Here is a 20071-nt window from a genome sequence, read left to right as displayed (position 1 = left end):
GTGGCATGTCCTAATAGTGAATTGCAGCCATTTTCGTTTTTCACTATTGGAAGGCTACCTGTTCTCATAGGCCAGAATGGGCTGCTGGAATTATTACACTCTATAATCCCAGCAGGCTCAGGGAACATGGTAGAAAGTCAAGTTTGGTATGCCTGAACTCAGCATAATAAAATACATCTTTTAGTAAAGTTTATTTTAATATCCTGTGTTTCCAAACAACACTTTTAGAAAGCTGGTGTTTGCTTGCCTAACCATTTCAGCCCGCCTCTGCTCTTATGTGTATCTGCTGTCTGGTTTGTGTGAGTGACAGGGCTGGGGAATTCCAGGAGGCAGTCTGTGCTGCTAGGTGGTGAATAGAGAGATTACACCAGGATGGGTGGGAGGAGTGCCCCTTGACTCTGAATAGGGCTGTGCTCTGCCACCTCTATGCTGGCTCTACCCCCTGGGGAGCGTCTGATGTCTCTGCCCTGCACACTGAAAGAAAAGCCAGAGTCTCCAAAACAAAGTGCTCTGGAACTGGACTGGATTAGGCAAAGGCCCCCCTGGCCTGAAAGAACAAAGGATTTTGAGTATAAAGATAGGAGCCCTGCTCCTAAGAAATCAGATCCTGTTTTCGCCAAGAAGAACCTCTGCCCGATGAGAAGGACCTGGAAAAGCTGCATGGAGGATTACGGTCTCTGACCTGGGAGACTGGCCTGTGGTGGGTGCCTTGCTGCAAGAAGGAGAGGAAAAGACTGAAGTGACTTTTTGAATCTACTTGTGCTTTAAAAACAATCTCCAAGGGCTTGTATGTGAGCTTGCCCCCTGAACTGAGCCCCAGGACCATTGGGCTCTTCTCCTGCCTTCAACCCGAGCTGCTGGACTGCCCGTGTCTGTGCCCCGCTGAAGCCGTTGCTACATGCGCCTCGCTAACCCTCAAGCCGTGCTGTGCCCGCCCTGCTCCGTGTGACTCCGCTCCTTTCTCAGCCGAGTTCGCACCGAGTCGTCTCTGGGCTGCCCCGCACCTGGCTTCGCTTTTACCCGCATCCGAGCCGCACCGCCACCGCCTTCAGCCACCACGGACCTATCCCGGCACGTATCCAGCGAGGTACGGTTGGTACGTCTGAAGCGTACACAACTGCACCGTGTTGTCCTCCTCCGGGGCCGCGCCGCACCAACCAAGTCGTCCGGTACATCGCGTACTGGCCGCAGCGTGCCGCACAGCCGCCCCCGAGAGACAGCCTCTTAACCGAAGGTACGGCCCATTCGCCGTGAACTGCCCAAGCCCGCATCGCCTGCCCCGCTCCTCGAGGCCCCCTCCCGCTCCACCCCTCGCATCGAGACGCCGTCAGAGCCAGGGCCCGCCTCGGAGAGGAGCCGCCTGCATTGTGTTGTTGCATCTACGTCGCGGACGCTGACGCCGCCTGTGAGCCGGACTCTACACCACCAGAAAGGTACTGTCATCCGACGCGCACTATGGTGCGTCTACCTGGGCCAGGAGTCCGCAACGCTTTGTTAATTGCCTTTCTGAACGCGTAACTAACAGTGAGAGTCGGACAAGTTTGCGCACAGCGCACGAACATTAAGAACTTCGCATTCTGCAACTAAAAGAGCTTATTTAATTGCTAAAAGAGTATTGTGGCCTAAGTGAAGAACGTTATCTGGGTCTTGTATTAAGTCTGCTTAAAGTATATATATAAAATACCTATTTTTACATAAAAACTCACCTGGTGTCCATTTGTAGTGTGTCAGTTGATTACTGTATATTGTCACAAATGCTTAACCTATAACGCTCTGGGATTAGCCTTGTCTGCTCGCGCCACGCCGCCTAGAGGATGAGCAGGGGTTATTTTCAAGAGTTAGTCCCTTGCCCTGACTAGAGGAGAGGGTCCCTGCTTGTCACAAGTACTCACCTGGGCCAACCAGAGACCCCCAATTCTAACAATAAAGGATTTCAGAAAAAATTGACAACGGTAATCTTAGAGATCAGTGATCACCAACCAGAGCTTTTTGGAGGCCCTGGTATGGAATTGGCATTGATGAAAAGACGCTGCTTTAAAATTCTGAGGGAATTTTCTATCTCCAAACTTTCAGTGGATTGTTCTTTAGCTTCTTGGGATTTACAACTGATTCTAAAATGGAGGTACACCATTTGACTGGGGCCAATTTGTTACAGGCGGCATTAATCCAGTTCACCTAGGCCGCCGTGGCCTCCTCTACATTACGGGGGAGATTTGAGACCGAATCTTCCAGGGCCTTATCTAGGTCGACTCTGTCGATATTATTCCAGGCCCAAATCTTTTCCCTGGACTTTGGTTTGGATAGTGTAAGAGGGGTCTGAGAGTTAGGGAAGATGATGGCGGCATGATCTGTCCAGAGAAGAGGCAGTACCTCCGATACGGAGAGACTGGTGGAATTTGTAAACATTCCGCCCATAGTATGCCCGGCCACATGAGTCGGGCCTTCTACCCGCTGCACAAGGTCCCCTCCCATCATAATTTGCGTCAGTCTTGAGGTGTCTAGGTCAGTGGAGTCGTCAAGGTAAAAATTGAAGTCTTCCAGGATTTTGAAGGCTTTGGCACATAACCCCATCTCCATCAGCGACCCAATGGAATCTAAGAAACCACCTATGTTAACTAAATGCAGTTAGTCAAGGGCACAAACGATTAGTGTTTTTATTAGTCACTAATAGCATACATTATCCTTTATATTGAGGTTGTATTAATCGGCAGTTCAATGGTTCATGTATTTTCAAAAATCTTTTCATTATCAACAAAGTACTTCAATTATGGAATATTTTGAAAAAAGTTGCATTTTAACGCAAGGGGGGTTGATGGGTGGGGGGCTAGGGGTTATGTCATAAGATGTTATTTGGATCGCTGACTATGCTATGTTATGCCTACTGTAGTTCCTCCGGGGTTCGGAGTGCTGCGTTTTGTGTGCGATCAGTCAATAAAAAGAGTTGTTAAAAAAAAAAGTTGCATTTTATTTTTCACTTCTTTTTTCCTAACACACAGCAAAACGGTTTTTTCCCTTCACTAGGAACTTATTTTAGGCCTATTCAGTCATTGTGTCATAGATCAATAGTGCAAATCAAGCAGTATTGCATCACATTGTAATTTCCCTTTAAGTTCGTAGGAAGTTTTTCACTATCATTGAATGTGATTGTATGTAATTGTAATTGAATTTTGTGTTAGACCTTCGTGCAACATATAACATATGCAGTTTAAGTAGTTTCTCCTGGACCCCATGTAGCAATCCATCTTTTTATTAGAGAACAACTGTGTCCTTCCCATTGTATAATAGATTTTTAAAGAAATTGTTTGTCCGTTGAGCATTAACGCATCAGCTATTTTAAGGTATTAAACATGTTTATGTTGAATTTTCAGGCCACCCGTCTCTTGACATAAAGGATCTCGTTAAAGACTTTCAGCATAAAAAAGGTAAATGCAAATCATGACCATCACTATTCATATATTTGTTTTTCTATGTTTTAAGGGACTGGTTCATAATTATACTGGTTTGTCTGAAAACCATGTTGGGAATTATATTTTCTCCAGTATTAGGGGTGCCTTTCATAGATTCACATGCTTGAATATTCCCCGTCGTCGAAGTGGGAGTCCCACGGTAAATAAAATAGCAATAATGCTAAATATATATAAATATATTTAAACATAATATATAATAAAGAAAGGAAATACAACTGAAAACCTTCTCCTCAGAAGCTCAAGCCCTCAGATTTTCGTAGCACAAAGTAACCAAGAGCGTATGAGGAGAAGAGAGCCTCTGAGGGGAGGAGGGTGGGTCGCATGTGAATCTATGAAAGACACCAATACTGGAGAACCACCTGTTTACAGGTAAGTAACAATTGTTCTTCTCCAGTATTAGTATTGAATAGAATAGAAAGCAGTAATCTCCGAGAACTGAGATTGCTAAGCATAGCAAGAAGAAATCAAGACAGTACTAATAATAATACAGTCATATAACACATCATAGCAATCACAGGAAACACAAGGAGGAGGGAACAGAGGCTCACCTTACTGAAAAATATGGCGAAGCACTGCCTGTCCCACTGCGGTATCCGCTTCATTGATGGCATCCAAACAGTAATGTTTGGTGAAGGTGTGCCTGCTGGACCATGTCGCTGCATGGCAGATCTGATGAAGTGGCACACCAGCAAACAAGGCGGTGGATGAAGACATCGCCCTCGTAGAATGAGCCCTCACTGACGACTGCAATGGTTTGCCCGCTTGTTGGTGGCAGAAGGCAATGGCTGAAGAAAGCCACCGGGCAATAGTCGGTTTGGAAACTGGATGTCCCTTGCGCAGTCGTCCGTAGGCAATGAACAGCTGGTCGGACTTGCGGAAGGGGGCAGTTCTGGCAATGTAAAATTTAAGGCATCGTTTGATGTCCAAAGAATACAAGCGCTGCTCCGTCGGAGACTGTGGGTCCGGAAAGAAAGTCTTGAGGAACACAGGTTCATTCAAATGAAAATCCGTAGGTACTTTAGGTAGGAAGGAGGGGTTAGTACGGAGCGCCACTCCGTTAGGTTTGAACTGAAGATATGGCGGCTTGATAGTGAAAGCGTGAAGGTCGCTCACGCGACGAGATGAGGTCAAAGCCAAAAGAAGTGCAACCTTCCAGGTGAGGAATTTGAAATCCGCTTTATGGATAGGCTCAAATGGTGACTTCATAAGCTGAGATAGTACCACATTGAGGTGCCAAGATGGAGGACGCCGCCGAACAGGCGGGAACTTGCGGAAGAGCCCTTTGAAGAATTGACGTATGATCCGTGATGAACAGAGGGAAGAAGAGCCATCAAGTCGGAAACGAGATATTGCAGCTAAGAAAACTCTCAGCGTGGCATGAGAGAGCCCTGATTGAGCGAGGCTCAAGAAGAATGGAAGAAGCTGCTCAGGAGTGGAATGGATGGGATGAATATTGGCTGTGGCGCACCAATGACAGAATCGCTTCCACTTGAGTTTGTAAGTTTTGATGGTAGACGGAGCCCTGGCATGAGCTAGGATGTCTCTGCATTCCTGGGATATGTTCAAGTCAGCGAACTCAAGGTGCTCAGGTTCCATGCCCACAATTGTAGCGTGGAGGAGTCCGGATGGCACACTTGGCCCCTCTCCATCGTTAGGAGGTCTGGACGGGGACGCAGAGGAATGGGCTCGCACTGGGACAGCAGAAGCAGTTCTGAAAACCATGCATGCCTGGGCCAACGTGGTGCGATCAACAGGATGTGGCAGGGCTGCCTCCGCATTTTCCACAGTACCCGCGGTATTAATGGGAGTGGCGGAAAAGCGTAAGCGAATAGATCGCACCAGTCGATCAAAAGGGCATTCCCGCAGGACCCGGGGTAGGGATGCCAACTTGCATAAGACGGGCATTTCCGATTCTCCGGTGTTGCAAAGAGGTCGAGATCTGGGTGACCCCACTGGCGAAACACAAGATCTAGAGTCGGTTGGTGCAGTTCCCATTCGTGTGTCGAGGAAGTGGACCTGCTCAGAGAGTCCGCCAGGAGGTTGGACACGCCCGGAAGGTGGACAGCTGTCAAGGTGATGTGATGGCGGAGAGCCCAATCCCAGATCCACTGGGCCAAGCGGGACAGATGTGGAGACTTGGTCCCTCCCTGTTTGTTCACGTAGTGCATACTGTAAACTTGCACAAAACTGCACCTTTGTGAACCAGGCCCGTTATAGGCAATTGATTGAGTAGCCATCAGTAGTCTTGGTAATCAAGAAAAATATCAACAAAACCAGACACTTTGAAATAGCACATGCACCCTACCATATTCTCAGATCAGACTCCAACATCATACCAACTCTCAAGAAAAAAAAAATCAGGGTGGAATGTTGTTCTTGTATAAAAGTCTAATATATGGAATAAATTGCCTGATAATGTTCGGAGAAAATCCAGATCTGCTTTGTGAAGAGATCCATTGTGTTTACCGTCGTCCCCGAGTATCCCAATGCTTGGATACCGAACAGTTTTATAAATATGCAAATAACACATCAAAACATCAAAAGCTTTTCCAAGGTATGATGCAGGATTCTGGCTTTTCCCAGGGCCAATAATTTAGTTAGTAAAAGGCTTTACGTTCTTAGAAGTTGGGGAATCTTGGAATGATGATGTTATTATGCAAGGCACATGCCGGAGACTCCTGGTGCATGGCCATCCCAGATCCAAATTGTTGGGCTCTCATTCCAAGTTGGGTTGTATTTGAGTGCAGTATTACCACCGGGGAAATACTTATACTGTTAATACACGCTCTACAAGTTAGAATCAGTACTAACATGGTAGTACGGCCTATTGAGGTGCATTATTGGGCAACTTTGAACAATGGCTTTTGTATTTTCTCTGGATGCAGTAAATCTTGAGAGACATCACATGACCAATTGTTACTGAGAGGTTGAAGTATGTTGTTCCTTATTCATGTGGTGAATTGTAAGGAGTGCTGAACCTGTCTACCTCCATATACTTGACTCTAGTGAGGTGGACTGTGGTGGGACATGTTTAGGTATAATATCCATGCTTGATGGTTCATGGGGGCGTAGGTCCAGGAATAACACATCTTATTGCCATTCAATGTACATTCCTTCGGGTGAGTCTTCCTACTAAGGTAATTGTTAGACCTTAGCGGTTTCTGTCTAGCTGGGACGCACCGAAACCAGACAGAATCCACCATCCTAGATGGGATGAGTACGATACACTCATCAGATAAACTTCTGGTAGTTTGGCACTGAGCACTCAGGCTTATCCTCAGGGTCAAAGTGTAAAGTAAAGGCACAGCACCACCCTCGTAACACACTGAGTACACTATAAAGTCTCCACACTCTATGTAAAAAGCACTGGTCTTTGTATTATTCACACATTGAAATCAAAATGACATACACATTGGCTATATGTTTACAGTTTTATATGTAATGTCAAACTCTATCATTAGCAGCAGAAAGGCATGGACATATATGTTCTTACCCTTCATAGGAATTCACTTGCTCCATTATACCCTCAGTCTTGAAAGCGACATAAAATCATGAGTATCCTTTCCCCAAGGTATTCATGAGCCAAGTGATCCCTCCACATCAAAAACAGAAACATATATGCAGGCTGTTCAGAGGTATTCCATTTTCCCGCCATCACATTAGTATAAACCACAATATTCCCAAATATCGCAAAAGTTGTAATGGTAAAGAAATCGCAGGTTTTGACTACACGTCGTGACCCAGCCCCTTAGCCACTCAAACTACCCCAGTCAACGCTACACGTTGCACCCGCTGGTGACACTTTGATTAAATTGTTGGGACCACCTAAAGCGGAAGGAAACAGTTACTTTGTTTTGTCCTTCCGGATTAGGCTATCAAGGCACCCAGCGGCACCATCATGAGTGCGGGATTACTATCCCCCGTAGACAAAAGACCTACACCAGAAGCTGGTGCGCTTCCAATTTGGATAAATGTTTCCTCTAGGCAGAGGTGCGAGCCGGAGTTGCTCCAGGCAGCCAGCTTTGGGTGCACACATATCACAACGAGACCCCTCTGGTCCAGTCACAATGTTATCAACAATAGAGTACCTTGTGGCATGGGTCATGGGGAGGGAGGAGGCAACCTCAAACTGAGGCTGAGATATCAGGCGCTGCCGTCTTCCCAATTTGGAGGTCAGAAACAGTCCAGGCTAACTTCTCGGGTCCCGCGGACTAGGCAAACATCCCCCAACAACCCTCAGACACCACATGCTACGAAGTGTGAGCTAGCACAGGTTTCCGGGTGCATGCTTGGGTGCCTTGGACTTGGCAAACTTCCCCAGCACTCCTTGAACTCCTCACATTACAGCACCCCAGGTGGGCCGCTGATCTTTGAGCACACTCCTCTGCACTGTGTGATTACTGCATACATCAGGATGGTCCTTGTCCCAATCGACAATAACTTCCACCCATTTCTGCTGCATTCTGTGCGGTCCCTATTATCTTGTAAAAACAGGGAGATCCCTTCTGTCCCTGGGATCTCACGGACAGGACTCCAGCCAACCGGCCCTTGGAGAGTGCTTAGGGACCTGGGCTACGACAATTACCAATTTGCTGCAGGCCAGCAACATCCAGGCAAAACCCATCAAGTGATAGTCCCCTTACTGGAGCACAACAAGCCCCAGGCTACCACAAGTCTGTGGATAATCCAGTTGCAGTCTCTCCTGCCCCAATGGTTCCTCTTGTCAATGTCCCAGCGCCGAACTAGAGTAGTATGGTTTCAATCCCAAAAGTGTCTCTAAACTCCTGAGGACAGAGCCCCAGTAATTATACTCACAATGGCCTTTGAAGATGAGATCATTTCAAAAGTCCTTCTTTGAAATGTACAGTCCCACTCTAAATGTAGTCACGTCTGCCATCCTACCATGGGAGGCTTGATCAATATCTTCAGTGGGGCCAATTCCACCCGCTCTTATCTGTCCCAAATTGCTCACTGACAGAATATCAACCACACAATATAGATGTAAAAAATATTGAGGTAAAAATATTGACTCCCTATATTTAAACAGGTAAGTACAAAAAGATTGAGAAAAAATATATAGTTTACAATAGTATAATTGTATTAAATATCAAATTTAAAATATATATAATTTAAAATATTTAAAAAAACATAAATTAAATACTAACTTCAATGTATAAAAAATATAATTAAATGTATATTTGAACAAATACAACAAATAAACTTCTTTAAAAAAAATTTGCACACACATATAAAGGTATATGTATATATATATATATATATATATATATATATATATATATATCCGATTCTCCCAAACACCAGCCAGTTGCACTCGTGAGCGGGTGCACGCAAAAACGGGGGTGTGCCCATTACGAAATCTCAGCTCCACACATCCACAGACAATAAGTCCAAAGGAAAGCAGCACACGCAGGGGGTAGTTCCACCACCAGTTTATTATTGGAGGAACTAAACAGCAACGACGCGTTTCGCCATAGGGCTTTGTCAACTTGACAAAGCCCTATGGCGAAACGCGTCGTTGCTGTTTAGTTCCTCCAATAATAAACTGGTGGTGGAACTACCCCCTGCGTGTGCTGCTTTCCTTTGGACTTATTGTCCGTGGATGTGTGGAGCTGATATATATATATATATATATATATATATATATTGCAACAACGTCTCCCTCAGAAAAGAGACTTGAGTCGCACACGAAACGTTATCACTGACTAATTTTAATGGTGGATTGCAACAGGATGCGGCATAGTCCTTACATGTTTTGTTCCCCCTGGAACTTTTTCACAGGTGAGCCTTGCACCAAAAGCACGTCGTTTTTCCACAGTCCGGTGTTCTCCGTTTGATTTTCATTTCCTCTAGTCGCGCTGTTATTTATGGAATCACTTCCTTTTTGGTGACGCATTGTGGGATCTGTGGTTCGAACGACTGTTCATTTTTATCCCTCCAGTGGGTGGTGCATATACCCTGTTGTGATTGAAATCATTGCTTGCATTTATCCATCACTCTTGGTGGAAAGTTTCCCCATGTCAGCCTACTTTCAGGGTTGACTCAGGACCAATACCGAAGTCCAGTCCTCGGCAGCACAGCACTCTCCCAATTTCGTTTTACCGAATCAGACCCTGTGGTTCGAGGATGAGAGTCATAGCGCTCTTATAGCGGGCGTAAACTCCTCGGCGGAACCCAGCCGAAATTTATTTCAACAACGTCTCCCTCAGAAAAGAGACTTGAGTCGCACACGAAACTTTATCACTGACCAATTTTAATGGTGGATTGCAACAGGATGCGGCATAGTCCTTACATGTTTAGTTCCCTCTGGAACTTTTTCACAGGTGAGCCTTGCACCAAAAGCACGTCGTTTTTCCACAGTCCGGTGTTCTCCGTTTGATTTTCATTTCCTCTAGTCGCGCTGTTATTTATGGAATCACTTCCTTTTTGGTGACGCATTGTGGGATCTGTGGTTCGAACAACTGTTCATTTTTATCCCTCCAGTGGGTGGTGCATATACCCTGTTGTGATTGAAATCATTGCTTGCATTTATCCATCCGTCTTGGTGGAAAGTTTCCCCATGTCAGCCTACTTTCAGGGTTGACTCAGGACCAATACCGAGGTCCAGTCCTCGGCGGCACAGCACTCTCCCAATTTCGTTTTACCGAATCAGACCCTGTGGTTCGAGGATGAGAGTCATAGCGCTCTTATGGCGGGCGTAAACTCCTCGGTGGAACCCAACCAAAAGTTATTTCAACAACGTCTCCCTCAGAAAAGAGACTTGAGTCGCACACGAAACTTTATCACTGACCAATTTTAATGGTGGATTGCAGCAGGATGCGGCATAGTCCTTACATGTTTCGTTCCCCCTGGAACTTTTTTGCAGGTGAGCCTTGCACCAAAAGCACGTTGTTTTTCCACAGTCTGGTGTTCTCCATTTGATTTTCATTTCCTCTAGTCGCGCTGTTATTTATGGAATCACTTCCTTTTTGGTGACGCATTGTGGGATCTGTGGTTCGAACGACTGTTCATTTTTATCCCTCCAGTGGGTGGTGCATATACCCTGCTGTGATTGAAATCATTGCTTGCATTTATCCATCCGTCTTGGTGGAAAGTTTCCCCATGTCAGCCTACTTTCAGGGTTGACTCAGGACCAATACCGAGGTCCAGTCCTCGGCGGCACAGCACTCTCCCAATTTCGTTTTACCGAATCAGACCCTGTGGTTCGAGGATGAGAGTCATAGCGCTCTTATGGCAGGCGTAAACTCCTCGGCGGAACCCAGCCGAAATTTATTTCAACAACGTCTCCCTCAGAAAACCTCACTAAAGTCGTATCAAGTGCTGCGGATGGTGACTCGCCGCGTTCAGTATCGTGTTGCCCGCTGTGGCCTTTCTGTATAGTCTGGTGATTAACACATTATTGTCGACAAACACCTCAACATCCAAAAAACAGATTCTTTCTTGGTCAATTGTGGAATAAAATTTAAATTTAAGTGGTTGTTATTCAGTTTGTCCACAAAGTTGATGGCATCCGCTTGTGACCCCCTCCAAATGAAAAATAGGTCATCAATATATCTTAGATAGACCACCACATATTCTTCAGTGATATCCCTGTGTTCCCCCATGAGGACCTGCTCCTGCCATAACCCCATGTGTAGACAGGAGTAACTTGGGGAGAAGCAGGCCCCCATAGCCACCCCTCTGACTTGGTGGTAGGTCTGATTATTGAACAAAAAATAATTTTGCTCAAGGCATTCCCTCACCATAGCCAACAGCATCTTATTATGGGGCGCACAGTTTATGGGTCTTTTGTTCAAGAAATGTTCTATCGCTGTATTCTCAGCGATATTCACGCATTTCACCGCTATCGCTGGATACTTTAGCACAATGGAGAAAAACGTTGCTAATAGCATGTTTTCTCCGCTAACATATCCAGCGATAGTCAGCGATAAAAAAATCGTCGCTAAGCCTATTTAGCGATACTTATCGCTACTTGTTGGTAATATGCCCCTTCGTCCTTGTACCCATTCTTGGAGAAAATAGTCGACATATTTGGTCGTATTTTTCATAATGCTGTTTATTGCCGAAATCGGTCTGCCCGGTGGATTGCCAGTACATATGTGAATTTCTGGAATTAGGTAGAACGTAGGGATCACCGGATTTTCCTTCTTTAGAAATTGATATTCTGTGTTGCTCAATAATCTCCCGCTCTTCCAAGCTAATAGCCTTGCATAATGATCATTCCAAGACCCCTTATCCACATGTATATTGCTCTTTCTGTAGCATGCTGTGTCCAACAGTTGTTTTTCCACATCATCCATATATAACTGCCGTGGCCATAAGACCACGTTACCCCCCCTTGTCCGCTTGTTTCACAATAATGTTGGAGGCTGCTCCTATTTTCTTCATCAAGGTTTTGTAACATAAATTGCGTTTGTTGGTTGCATACCAGGATTTGTTGACTGTTGTATACAATTTCTTTAAATCTTGTGTTACAAGTTTGTGATAAACATCAAAATTGTCATGCAACATGACGGGGTGGAAGATGGATTTCGGTTTAAAAGAAGTTTGCCATGCTCTTGTATCATTATCATGTATTATACCATCTGTGGCCACATAGTCTGGTTGTTCAGTTCGCAATGCCATTGCATTTTCAAACACATCATAATCACCGGCATTCAAAAGTGGTGGACTGATCGGATTTGCAGGGGTAAGAGAGATATTGGCTTTTTTTGGTTGTAGTTGATGAGACTTGGTCAACTTAAGTTTTCTCACAAAACGATAAGTGTCCAACCTTGTGTCAGTATAATTCATATTGCGTGGAGGACAATAAGAAAGTCCTAACTTCAACACTTTAAGCTCTGCTGGAGTTAGTACCATATCGGACAGGTTGATTGATATATATATATATATATATATATATCAAAGAATCCTCTCTGCACGGCAACCACGTCTTCACTCATGCACGCCGGCAAACAGGACACGGACCCAGAATTCGTGCGTAGGATTTTATTTACCCAAGAGTCAGAGACGCGTTTTGCAGCGCGAACGCCGCTTGTTCACTCGAATATATGTATATATATATATATATCCGACTCCACACCTCAACCGAAGCAAAAGTGAAGAGGCCACAGCAGGGGAACAGTTTGGAAACGGCTTTATTCACACACATGGGTAAGTCTCGGTCCTCCATCATCCCCACTCGGCGAATGCATTTCGGCGTATTCTCTGCCTTCCTCAGCGCCTGGGATGTAAATAATTCAGGAAGGTTCGTATGGCGCAGATATATATTCTAGCCCTTCCTGATAGGTCGCTCAGTGTCCCGCTCCTTAAAGGTATATACCTAAACGCTAGCAGCCCTGGTAGTTCGTTAAATGTCTTTACGCCTACCAGTCCCAGGATGCATTGTTCATGTTTGTGTCTGGAGGCTGTTGCGTGGGGCGGGTCCACAGAATTGCTGAGGGGAACCTTCCTTGTTCCCATGTTGATGGAACACGCCGCCTCCTCATGTCCCCAAACCGCTTAAACCCTGCTGACATCGGGAACTTTTTGGACGGGGGCAAGGCTGAAATCAAACCTCGCCCAACGTGAGGCTGAATGACCCCAACACCGCCATAACATGTCCCGAACTGGCAGGGGGGCTCTGGTAATTCCAGTAGCCCGGATTGAATCCGTTTTCTCCAGCTGTCCAGAACCAACTTTTCAAAGCGGGGGCCTCCTAGCGCGTAACTGGAACCCACGCTGAAATATCCGACTCCACACCTCAACCGAAGCAAAAGTGAAGAGGCCACAGCAGGGGAACAGTTTGGAAACGGCTTTATTCACACACATGGGTAAGTCTCGGTCCTCCATCATCCCCACTCGGCGAATGCATTTCGGCGTATTCTCTGCCTTCCTCAGCGCCTGGGATGTAAATGATTCAGGAAGGTTCGTATGGCACAGATATATATTCTAGCCCTTCCTGATAGGTCGCTCAGTGTCCCGCTCCTTAAAGGTATATACCTAAACGCTAGCAGCCCTGGTAGTTTGTTAAATGTCTTTTACGCCTACCAGTCCCAGGATGCATTGTTCATGTTTGTGTCTGGAGGCTGTTGCGTGGGGCGGGTCCACAGAATTGCTGAGGGGAACCTTCCTTGTTCCCATGTTGATGGAACACGCCGCCTCCTCATGTCCCCAAACCGCTTAAACCCTGCTGACATCGGGAACTTTTTGGACGGGGGCAAGGCTGAAATCAAACCTCGCCCAACGTGAGGCTGAATGACCCCAACACCGCCATAACATGTCCCGAACTGGCAGGGGGGCTCTGGTAATTCCGGTAGCCCGGATTGAATCCGTTTTCTCCAGCTGTCCAGAACCAACTTTTCAAAGCGGGGGCCTCCTAGCGCGTAACTGGAACCCGCGCTGAAATATCCGACTCCACACCTCAACCGAAGCAAAAGTGAAGAGGCCACAGCAGGGGAACAGTTTGGAAACGGCTTTATTCACACACATGGGTAAGTCTCGGTCCTCCATCATCCCCACTCGGCGAATGCATTTCGGCGTATTCTCTGCCTTCCTCAGCGCCTGGGATGTAAATGATTCAGGAAGGTTCGTAAGGCACAGATATATATTCTAGCCCTCCCTGATAGGTCGCTCAGTGTCCCGCTCCTTAAAGGTATATACCTAAACGCTAGCAGCCTTGGTAGTATATATATATGTGTATATATATATATATATGTGTGTATATATATATATATATATTACCTACTGGCGGTCGCCAGTAGGTAGTTATAGTTAGGATTGGTTTCCATAGGGAAATCGCAACATTCTATTGGGAATAACTTTGGCGCCGGTTGAGGAATCTGCCTGAATTTTTCAGCAACTTTGCCTCGCGGCGCTCCGAAACTCTGAAAGTTTGGGGGGGATTCGTCAAGTGGGGGCCGAGATAAAAGGGGGTCCCAAAACGTGTTTTCCCCATGTTAATTTCCATAGGGCGGTCGGTCGCACTTTTAGCTCGAACGGCTGAATGGATTTTCACCAAACTTGGCAAAATTGTAGGGACTGGTAGCCCGATGTGCCTTTGCTATGTCTCAAGATATGTGCTCCAGAGGATTTTGAGTAATTTAGGTTAAAAAAAATGTATATATCTATGGCAGAGTCCCGGTACGCGCACCGGGGAGCGCTCCGGGCGCGCCACGCGACTTGCGCACGGAAAGCTGATTGGCTCTCGGGTGTCTGTAAACATTCCAAACAGTCCGGAGCGGCCGCCATCTTGTGTCTCGGTAGGATCGAGACACAAGAGGGTGGGATGGGTATCTCCATTTTTTTGAAAATTTTAGTTTCTATTTTTGAATATGTGTTTCAAGAGTTACATCACAGTGAAAGGAGGTCTGTCACTCTGTCACAAGGATGGTGTCATCAGTGATGTCATGAGTGATGTCACTGACCATGTCATGAGTGATGTAATATGTGACGTCATCAGCAGTGCATTGCACGTGCAAGTTATAGTGAGTCCAACTAACTATAACGTGGGAATTTCATTGGTTTTATGCCAGTAAAGTTTCCAGCTAACTATAACTGGTGTGAAACCTATGGTTTTTTCAGTGAATTTAATAGGTTTTTTAAATGCTAATTCCTAACTATAACTGGTGTGAAACCTATGGTTTTTTTCAGTGAATATATATATATACATATATATACATATATTCACGCGCTCCAAGTTGCCCAAGCAAATGAGCTGCACTCCACACACAAATTAGACAGCAAGTCTTTATTGCGGGTATAAATGTCCTCTTGGCTGCTGATACTTTTAGACAGTCATTTCCTCGTCTTGCCTCTTGCCTGATGTGTTTCAAAAGTTCATATTTCTTCCTCACAGGCTCACGTTGTAATCAGGGGGTGTGGAATTGCCGTATTAAATGGGAATGAAGTCCCAAGCTGCACGTAATCATTTCAACGTGAGCCTCTGAGGAAGAAAGATGAACTTTTGAAACGCGTCAGGCACCAGTAGGGAAACGGCTGGATTGCGGTGGGGTAAAGTTTACTATTCCCACTCCAGTCAGTGCAACAATAGGGAAAGCGTTGGATTGCGAAAGGGTAAAATGTACTGTTCCCACTCCAGTCAGTGCAACAGTAGGGCAAGTGCTTGATTACGGAGGGGTAAAATTTACTATTCCCACTCCATTCAGTGCAATTGTAGGGAAAGCGTTGGATTGCAAAGGGGTCAAATGTACTATTACCACTCCAGTCAGTGCACCAGTAGGGAAAGCATTGGATTGCGGAGGGGTAAAATGTACTATTCCCACTCCAGTCAGTACAACAGTGGGGAAAGCATTGAATTGCGGAGGGGTAACATTTATTATTCGCACTCCAGTCAGTACAATAGTAGGGAACGCGTTGGATTGCAGGATCGGCACTGACGGCTTCTAAGGAGAAGGGCGCATTGTTTCGCCCTCTCCCTGCTTTGACTGGCTGACATCTGCTGCTGCGTCCTGTGGCTTCACTTATCGATAGTCATTGACTGTACCATATGGCCCATAGACCTATATCCTGGTATACAGCTCTATCAACCAGATGAACTACCCTTCACATGGATTAACATCTCCACACTGGATGGATAATTGACACAATCCTTGTGCACCAACCATTGAATAGGACACCGTACCCACACATAGTAGGACTGTCCGCCCTCTCGTTCCCCCTCACTTTGGGCACCCGGCTGGGCCCCTCTGAGTAACCCTTGCTTTCCTACACTTGTCTTGAGCCACACATTTGTTGGTGTGCACCACTAACACGGACAGTCCATTACCCTCATTCCAGATGTTCCGTATTGTTTGGTCCTGATGAGACACCCTAAGTGTTCTTGTGGTCGAAACGCCGTCAACATGTATTACAAACGAACCATTCCTTCGTCTTTATCATTATGTTAGAGGACTGTTAATTCATTTAGTATACTTACCTGTGGTCGTTTTGTAGAAACTGAAACCTTTTTGTATGTCACCAGCTGTCACTCCCCCCTTTTTTTAGGTTCTAGTTCACTTCGGACACTGAGCACACTGTCTTTATGGTGCAAAGAGTAAAGGCTTAGTAAACATACCTCTGGTAATCTATGGTGTGTATAACTTTGATTCTTTCTGACATTCCTTTCCCACGAATATATGCCATTGAACGTTTCAATTACCATATATCATACACATAGTTCACAGGAACCATTGTTCCCTGTTACATAGTAGCTGCCCTGGTGAGTAGGGAGACCCTCGTTCTTGATATATATGTGTGCACAACCAGTGCTACATGCCCACAGAGTAGCATTTGACTTACATGCCCTATGTATATGTCTTGCCACTGGACAATGAACTTAGAACTAACTCAAATCAGCCAATCATGTATACACCAATCACCGGTATGTATAGGACAAGCAGAGCACTTTGCCCCTGAATGGCAGCGTCAAAGCACTCAAAGTACTAAGTCGGTGCGTAGGTAAGTAGAAAACCAGGAGGGGCAAAAGCAAAACGTTGAGGAAAAGCCCCCTAAAAAGAGCCATTTCAAACAGTAATATAGTAGAGATCTCCATGATAGTCATGATATCATTTCCAGACTTACAGGTTAATAAGTGAAAAAAAGAAAGCAGTAAATGGATCCACGTGAAAGACCTAACCACCTGTCACATGGAAACGTGTCAATGTCTCCACCAAATAACCCGTATTCTGGCATGCTTATGAAGTAAGTGCCTTGCTGCATAGCTCAGATCCTCCAGTAGCGAGCATACTTCTCAGCCTTTCTTTTAAAGGCAGGCCATAGACTTCCACTCATGTTTGACAATGTCTCGTTTAGCAGATTAAAAACTCTTGATCCATAAGAACCAGCTTAGTTCCACTTTACATGTAGAGTTAGCAGACATAGTTTTTGTGTAGATCATGATCTCTTTTCTTTGTAGAGGCAAGGGAAACTTTAGTGAAGAAAGCAGGCTTTCAAGTCTTGAAGCTTTTTGTTGAACCTCATTTTGTCCAACCAGGCTAGCCAGAACTCATTAACTGTTAAGGCTTCGGAAATTTGATTCCCCAGTAATGTGATCAGTGGCAATCAAGGCCTTAGTCCAAGTCAACTGCGACCAGAGGCTTCTGATTGGCGCTTTACTTTTTGTTGTCGCCTTTTTCCCTAAAACTTAAAAGAAATTCATACTTCTGGTTCCCCTTATGGATTTTAACAGTTTGATGTCATTTTCTTATTAAAATTTTCTCTATTTTTATAAATTAGGTGTGGTATTTTTAATGTGTTGTGTTTTGCTCTTTTAATTCTTTTGGTAATGCTAAATAATGTTCATGCTTGTCCTTAAGTTAAGACTGTCTGCTCTGTGCCGTAGCTACCGGAGGTTGAGCCCTGGTTTATTTCTTGAACTTGTGTGTTGGACCCGAAAAGATTTTTTAACTCAGAAACTCCCCAAATGATAATCAATTTTTTCTTACAACACATTGTGTTCCTTTTCAATAAAAACATCACATTTATTGAAAGAGCACTCCCCCACCTCCCTCATGCAAATGTCACTCACATAGTAAGTACAGTGCATTGTTCAATAAACACATTATACTCATAGCAAATGCACTTGTCCTTTTAAAAAAGCGTACCTTATTCATAGCAAGTGCTCAAGTAGTCTTCCCCACACAGATATGACAAACCTAGCATAGCAAGATCACTACTCATCTTTATCAAAGAAATGTCAGACTAAGAACAAGTACAAATTCTTCTTCACTGACAAGTGCACAGCCTCTCTCCTGCAGGGACCACACTGATATCACATGCTCAGCTTTTCTTCCTCAGTCAAGTTTCACTCATGCCAAGTGCACTGCCGTTAATTGCTGTAGAAATATCAATATCACAAGCAATTCCAAAGAGCTAGCTGTCTCATTAGATTTTATGCAATCTGGACAAAATCACATTTTGATTCTAAGTGATCCCTATTAACATGTTATTGCTATAAAACAGTCAGTAAATGGATAAACGCCAGACCCATTGGCTTTTTCAATACTAGGTCTTACCGTATGTATATACTTATATGTCCCCGGTGGAGGTGAAATAAATTGTTCCCATCTAAGCGGTGGACCCTGGTTTGTGTTGAACATTCAAGAAACCCAGTGTCAAGTGGACCAAAGCATGGATGACTATGACGCTAAGGTCTTGCTGCAGTGAAAGTGATGTGCTTTGCTATTAAGATCTGATTCTAAGTAACCTTAATGCAGCATCAAGGGGAAGGTGTTTGAAACATCAGCAAAGTCTGCACTGCTGTACATCTTGTCCCATATAAAAAAGATGCCCTTGTTGGCCTTCATTTTGTGAAAAAGCAATGCTTCTGCTTTCATTTTTTCTCCCTGAGCATCACAGTCCTCTATCGGCTCAGATGGATGAGAGGATAATGTAGCGATCTTTTGTTCTCTAGAGGAACAGAATAGTCAATTGACAATGCTAGGGGGTTACAATACAAAACAAGAAACCAATGGTGGACAATATTTAACGGGGTCCAGAGTACATGTCCAGACAACTTATAGGCAAAGAAGTACAGAGTTCCCCAGGAAAAGATAAGGAAGGAGGTGTAAGTATATGGAGACAGAGCAGAGGCAGGGAACGAGGTGTTCCCTTGTTGGAACTAGGAGACCTCACACACCCAGGAACCTAGGTGTCAGGCTTCATCATCGGTCTCCTGCTCCTCGTCAGACTGGCGCTGCAATGTCTGACGGGCGCCAAAGGCGCTCTTTGTTGGAGATCTTTTGTTCCAGCCAATGGTTTGAGTGCGTGTGAGGGGTCTGGTGAAGTGTAGTCGTGAAGGGTAAGTGAGGTTAAAAAAGGGTGAGTCAGTCCACACAGGACTTTTATTCGAGTGGCTGACTCCCTTATTAAAAGGGTGGGAGGGGAGAAAGGGAACTGTTTAATTTACAGTGGACTAACTCAACCCTCTAAAAAGGTCGACATGTTTCATGCCTGTCTGGCAATTCTTCAGGACCTCGAGTGTTGGGTACTACACAGTAAAAAAATTAATTATAAAGATACAACCTCACTGGGCCAATCAGGGAGTAAGCCAACTGGTCCTACTCTAGAGGGGAACCCTAAGAACAACCCTAAAGGGCCCCGCAGACTGTTCCCGTGGGGCTGTCCGGTAAGGTAGGATACCTGCAGCAGCGGACAGCCTGGGTGAAGAACCTACCCAAACACGCGGGGCGCCCCTGCCGGTGGCGCGGAACAGCTGGTCAATGCTAGGGGGGTTGTATGTCGGAACAACAAGTTCCTCTACAACGCCAACCTTTACAACGTGGTCTCTACAACGGCCGCGTCTTAACCATGATTGCTTTCCCACGCATTCCTTTACCACGAATTGTCATGGTAAACCACCCCCTCCCTCTCCCCCTGGGCCCTAAATACACCCCCAACCACCTAAAACCTACCCAGAATCCCCCACCCCCAAAAACTATCCCAAACACCACCACCCCCTAAAAACTACTCTGAACCCCTCCCAACTCCTAAAAACTTCCCTGAACCCCCTCCCACCCCCTAAAAACGACCCCGAACCACCTACCCCCTTAAAACTATCCAAAACCCCGTAACCCCTTAAAGCTACCCCAAACCCACCTCCCCCTAAA

The 20071-nt window shown here is 45.4% G+C and overlaps 1 protein-coding gene across 1 annotated transcript in view; it reads left to right on the top strand.

The window, feature by feature from the left end:
- Positions 1-20071, top strand: part of CABYR (calcium binding tyrosine phosphorylation regulated) — a 262867-nt gene that overhangs the window by 69045 nt on the left and 173751 nt on the right. The window contains exon 3 of the mRNA XM_078687416.1: positions 3369-3422. Coding sequence (XP_078543542.1) covers positions 3369-3422 — 54 coding nt within the window. The remainder of the gene's footprint in view (positions 1-3368; positions 3423-20071) is intronic.

Source organism: Lissotriton helveticus, chromosome 4_1, assembly GCF_964261635.1.
Source record: "Lissotriton helveticus chromosome 4_1, aLisHel1.1, whole genome shotgun sequence".
NCBI classification, from domain to species: domain Eukaryota; kingdom Metazoa; phylum Chordata; class Amphibia; order Caudata; family Salamandridae; genus Lissotriton; species Lissotriton helveticus.
This window is presented reverse-complemented; position numbering and strand designations above follow the sequence as displayed.